At 48.5% G+C, this 6,000-nt stretch overlaps 1 protein-coding gene across 1 annotated transcript in view; it reads right to left on the reverse strand.

The window, feature by feature from the left end:
- Window positions 1-5,323, reverse strand: part of LOC119182064 (piggyBac transposable element-derived protein 3) — a 34,952-nt gene extending 29,629 nt beyond the window's left edge. The window contains 2 exon segments of the mRNA XM_075883024.1: window positions 4,096-5,046; window positions 5,048-5,323. Of these exon segments, the coding sequence (XP_075739139.1) occupies window positions 4,096-5,046; window positions 5,048-5,308 (1,212 nt within the window). The 5' untranslated portion in view covers window positions 5,309-5,323.
- Between the last annotated feature and the right edge of the window lie 677 nt (window positions 5,324-6,000).

Consider the following 6,000-nt stretch of genomic DNA (forward strand, 5'->3'; position numbering starts at 1 on the left):
CTCGGCGAACGTGTCACAGATGGTGACGCGATATCTGATGATCACCCCATGGCGGCCCATTCTTCTCTTAGTACTCCTATCACTGAAGACACTTTGTCCCAAGGGGGCGAGGTTTCCATAATCGAGGACTCAAACAGCACTATGAGTGACGCGACGACGAGACGACGAGATTACTACAAGCGACACCAGCCGGGACCGTCTCGACGCGTTTGTACTAAGTCCGCTCAAGAGCCTCGGCACCAAGCGCCACCGAATATCGAGCAGTGACTCGGAGGCCCCAAGCAGAGACAGAAGTCCGCTGTGGATTTTGACGCAGCCCCGGAAGCCCTGTGCTTCCAGAGGGTCGCCTAGTCATAAGAAGTGAATGAGCCGCCTGCGGGGCACCTGCTACCGCGTGTGTCAGAACTGTGCCCCGTCAAGTATCCAGGTTCGTCTATAGTGTTTATGCTGGCTACCTCATCGAATATTATTATTTTTATACGAAAAAGGTTTTCGCAGTTCGATAAAGCAGGCCGAGGTGATTAGTGCTTTTAAACAAAAGTTTAACTCAGACTGCTATTACTCTGAACTCGTTTTACGGGAGCAGGCATCATTATATTTATTCAGGCTTTATTGAGAGGTCCCCATGTTTTCATAATGGCTTCGGTGGAATTCTAGCTCTGGATTGTACCTACTTTTCTTGTCGAAAGATGATACTCAGTGTCTTTACGCCTGCACAAGCTGGATGAGTGAGTGAGTAAAAACTTTATTGAACATGTCCGGCGTCATTGAGAGGGGTGGGGCTACAAGCACCCCGGCCTAGGTGACGGCCTCGAGTCCTTGGACCTGGGCGGCATCCTGGGCTTGCCGGAAGGCCCACAGTTGATCGGCAAGGTCGTGGCTGAGCAGAGCCGCCTCCCATTGCGCCTCGCGGTTCGAGACTGCCATGTCTACCGGGTTCGTAGGGGACTGCTGCGCGTTACCGGTACACTTCCACAGCATGTGCTGCAGCGTCGCTCTGGCTCCGCACGCCTTACACGCGTCGGACGTATAAATGCCTGGGTACCAGAGGCGAAGGATCACCGGATTGGGGTACGTGTGTGTCTGTAGTTGTCTCCAAGCAACCTGCTGTTTCTTGTTTAGTTTGGCGTGGGGTGGTAGATATTTGCATCTGTTCAGTCTGTAGTAATGCGCGATGTCTCTGAAAGTGGTCATGCGATCCCCCCACGTCCATTCCCGCATCACTGTCGAAGTGTGCGAGACATCAGGACTGTCGGCAGGCGTCGAAGCTCGGCGTGTAAATCCTCGAGCCGCGGCGTGGGCAGTCGCGTTGCCCGCAAGCGGAGGGTCTGTGTGGGCGGAGTCCATACGAGGAAACTGTCGTTTTTGCGGCAGATGTTGCGTTCGTGAATTTCGAGAATGGATGGTCTAATATTTTTTTTCAAAATTCGGATGTTTTTTTTTCTAGACGGTCATCACATAATTTTTTGGAGACTTTAACGTGTGTTGAATACAGGAAACGTTTTGCATGGTCCCGACAAGGGTCGGTCTGCTTGGAATTCATGTGAGATGTGACGCCTTACCCAGCATTTTACAGCGAAAGCTGATCTTATACAGCGAAAGCTGTTATAAGATCACTTTTCGGGTCATGCGCAGCTGTCCGCCGCCAGCGCCACCGGTGCCTGTAACTACATTACGCAAAATTGAAAAAAACAAATTGCACCAATGACACTATAGGGCTCAAACCCGGGTCCGCAGGGTGCCAGCCCGAAATTTTACCACTAAGTTACACTGGTGCTTGTGAGGTGCTGTCAAATTTGCCTTAGGCAGGATTGATTTAGGAAAAGCAATCGCAACTTATTCGGCGTTTTACAGCTGTGAAAGAACAACCAGTTAACGCACAATGTGAATAACGTAATGAGTGGGTCCTCTAATGCTTGGTGTATTCTACGTAGATATAGCAGGGCCTTCGCCCACGGGATTTTACACGGCCTGTGTAGTTCACCGGGAAAAGCATGTCAATGGGCTCCCGTTCTGAGCACAAAATCCAGAGCGCGCTGAGGAAGGCGCGATAGCGCTTGCTGTTGCGAACCCCAACTCGAAAGTTATCATCACAGACTCCCGGAAAGCATGTGCTTATTACTTGGTAGGAGAGATATCCTCCCCCCCCAGCCGAATTCTAAAACGGGCTCTCGCTTATCCAGCCCTGAAACACATCGTATGGGCTCCTGGTCATCAGGGCTTACTAGGTAATGAGGCCGCTGACGTAGCCGCCCGAGCGCTTACCCACCGGGCTCCTCACCTTGGCTCTGATGACTCGGAGGCCAATACACCGCTGCTGCGTTTCCAAGAAATTCTGACCTATTATCGCGACACTCACCACCTTTACCCGGCTCCTGCAAAGGGGCTGAGTAATGCGGAAGAGCGAACTCTAGGGCGCCTGCAGACAGGTACTCTACTCTGTCCTGCAATCCTAAAACATTTCGATGCGAACACAGATGGGCGGTGCCCACACTGGGGGGAGACGTGTGATATCTTCCACATGGTATCGGCATGTCCGAAAAATCCCCACCTACTCCCTTCCCCTACCCCTTTCCGAGAGGCATGGGAGACTGCCCTCCTCAACTGCTCATCACTAGAGTCTCAACGGGCTCTGGTGAGACGGGCGCGAGTAGGAGCCTCGTCATGCGGTGTCCCGGACTAAGGACGCCAACCATGTAGCGGGGTCATGCTTTGGCCCCGTACCTCTCTTTTTTATAATAAATGTTTTTCATCATCATCATCCAATGCTTCAACCTATTACAAAAGCGTGTTCTTGTTTCCCTACTAACTGTGGTGCATATCCACTTCAGCCATAATTCCTCATCGTTATTCAGCCACTGCATGGACAGTTGGGACAAAATTTCTAGCAATTGTTCAGGAGATACCATGTTTCTAAAAAGAATGACAAAAATAACATAGCGAATGCCGGCCTACTACTCAAAAATAATATTAAGGCTCTAGTGGGTACCAAGCAAGGGTTCTTGCAGTAGTTACCCAATGAGTGCTTTAAAAAGGCTCTGAAAGACCGCTTTTGTTGTTTTCGCTGTGACTGTGCTGCACCTACAGCGCAGACCTGGTAATTTTTATTGCTGCATGCGCACAATGTCATAAAGGGAATGCTTTCCTGTAAACATGGCATCGCAGACCGTCCTCCAGCAGACTCGACCAGGCTTATAATCCACATGCTCAGAGGCGTTTCTCTCCGACTTCCATGTTCCGCCCATCCCACCTTCGCTTGTGTACATCTCTGACCATCGTTCGATTCTCTTAGAACTCAAAATCCTATTTTATGTTGCGTAGAAACTATGGCGTCTCTATGTTCGCGTCCTCCAGAACGCATGCTCTCGGTCAAATTTGTCCCGTACATGGAGTTTAACACAATAATACAAAGAGGAGTATCTGGCACTAGCGTCCACGCAGGCTCCATCAGCGGCGAGCATATAGTTTCATATAATCATACCTAGAGAGAAGTCTGGCAATGCGATCGTGTACTTTATGGGAAGTACAGGCGTCGAATGAGATAATTTTAGCTAGCGAAATGTCTTCAAACTTTTTTTGACAATTTCAGTTTTGTTCTTCGCTCAACTCGGGTAGTGGGGTGAATAGACAAGCACTGAAACAGCGTCTTTGTTGTTCAAAAAGGCTGAAGACCACTAGGTCTCAAATTTTCTACGACGTTGGAGCCTCACGAGTCGTATATGACAGCTTAACCCCGGAAAGCCCGGACACAGAATCACATGAAGGAAAAATACGATAACTTGTTTATTGACTTCTTAGATCACTATGAACCAACTTATACAAAAATATTGCAGAAATACATAAGTATTGCACAACCGTAGTCCATATCATATTTGATACAGTGGGCTTCTTCCCTACGTAAGGCCAGTGGAGCAAAGCCGGAACTTATTGCCTATGGAAATGAAAAAAGCAGTTTCTTTCTTTGTTTAGGCAAAGTGTCACCTCGCATTTAGAACAAATAACAGAACTGAATGTGTTTTCTTTTGGAGAACATTGCTTGCATCGCAGCCTCTTGGTTGTTATGATGGGAAAGTGGCCAACATCATCTTCCCTTACATCATTTTGGGGCTGCTTCGGCGCTAGTTTCCTTTTCTTTGAGGCAGATGATGGGAGGCTAGGGCGCCGTCCTCTTCTAGTCTTTCCGCAGAGCGTCAAGTTTTCTGAGAGCTCTGCAATGAATAGTCTCAGCTTCATTGCCTTTCTTCCCAGCTGTCCACACTGACGCCTGTGGATATTCCACGCATTTACCGCACAGATATACAACGTGTGGTAGAAAATATACATGTACCAGCGCCTGAATCTAATGTTGTAGTTATAGAGGGCAACTTGATAATTGTGCTGGTCAATACCACCCATGAAACTGTTGTACACAGCAACGATAGCAGGTCGTGGTACATCAACATGTACTTTGGCCTTGCGGTCATACCGCTTGATTTTTTCGACAGGCTCCAATGACACAAAGTTCGACACCAATGTCACTGCCTTTCTATTGAACCAGCGCACAACAGAAATACCTGTGCCATTGTCAACACGGTGATCACAGGCACCTTGCCTAAGTGGCTTCAGGTTTTTTTCACTCAAGAGACAACAATATTTGAGCCGGTTTTGGCGCAGAGTACCGACATATTGAATCCCGCGACCAGAGAGCTCCACAACCAGCTCCAAAGAGCTGAAGAAATTATCCGCAGCTAACTTGAAGCCCTCATCAGAGGGCAGCTTGCTACACATATTCAGGACGGTATCGCCACCCAGTCCAAATGTATAGTTACCGTCACCCTTCCCTTGGTACACATCGAACTGATACAGGATACCTGTTGCTCCAGCGCGGCCCCACAGCTTGAAGCCCCATGGTACCGGTTTGTTCGGCATATATTGCTTTAGTGTACTTCTTCCCGTAAAGGGTACCATCATTTCGTCAACTGCATTATATTCCTCTTGCTCAATGTGCTCAAGGTTTCGTTGCAATGCCACAATCCAAGGTCGGAGCTTCCACACTTTGTCTTTTTTTTTCTTGCTCAGGCACTTGCATGTTATCAACAACATGTAGACACGCCATCAACTTCAGGAAGCGATTCCTTGGCATGGTATCTGCTATGGGCGAATGCCTGCTGCCTTGCTCCCAGTAGCATCTCACGTTTGGCATTTGGACGAGGCCCATTTTCAAGTACATGCCAATGTACTGCTCAACTTCGGGGACAATTGTGTTCACAGATTTGCCATACTTCTGTGTGCTGTAAAGGTTTGTTTGGTAGACCAGAATGGCCACCATGTCGTCTGTTAGAAGCCGCCTGAAAATCACGATCGGGCTTTCCAAGTCGTTTGGTTCGCTGAATGTCCCCGAAAACTCTGGATGGGCTATCTCGAGCAAGGCTTTCTCCCAGTTTCTTCCAGGAGGAGAAGAAGATGCGACAGCGGAAACGCCACAAAAGTCATCCGCCTCTTCATCTTCACTTGAGTGATCAGGGGCGCCGGGACTTGGTTCGGTCCATTCCTCTTCGTCATTTTCTGAAAGGTCGCTGAAGTCGCTCACATCGTCCCCTGGAGTGACACGTTCGAAGACATCCTTCATGGGACCACCTAAAACAAACAAAAACAAACTGTGATCAATGGTGAACGTACGCGGCTAAGCGCAGTTTGTGTCTTTGAGAATATCAGTGAATTGAGAACACAACTAATGTAACTGCGCGGTCAAATTGTATCACTTCGTCTTGTGCAGAGAAAAATATTACGTTCAAAATGCAAAGGAAGCGCGATATCGTGTCGTGATCAAGGCACACGAGTCACCAGGGCAAGAAACCCACGGCAAGAAAGAAGGCTTCACGAAAGCCCACTGTATCATATATGATACGAATAAATTCGCGTTAAACGAAGCGCCATCCACTCACAGCTGCGCATAGATGTAGCGTCTGTTGCCAGTGCAGGATATTGTCTCGAGTACGTGTTTTTTGCGAGCACGTCTAG

This window comes from Rhipicephalus microplus, unplaced genomic scaffold, assembly GCF_043290135.1.
Source record: "Rhipicephalus microplus isolate Deutch F79 unplaced genomic scaffold, USDA_Rmic scaffold_15, whole genome shotgun sequence".
Taxonomy (NCBI): domain Eukaryota; kingdom Metazoa; phylum Arthropoda; class Arachnida; order Ixodida; family Ixodidae; genus Rhipicephalus; species Rhipicephalus microplus.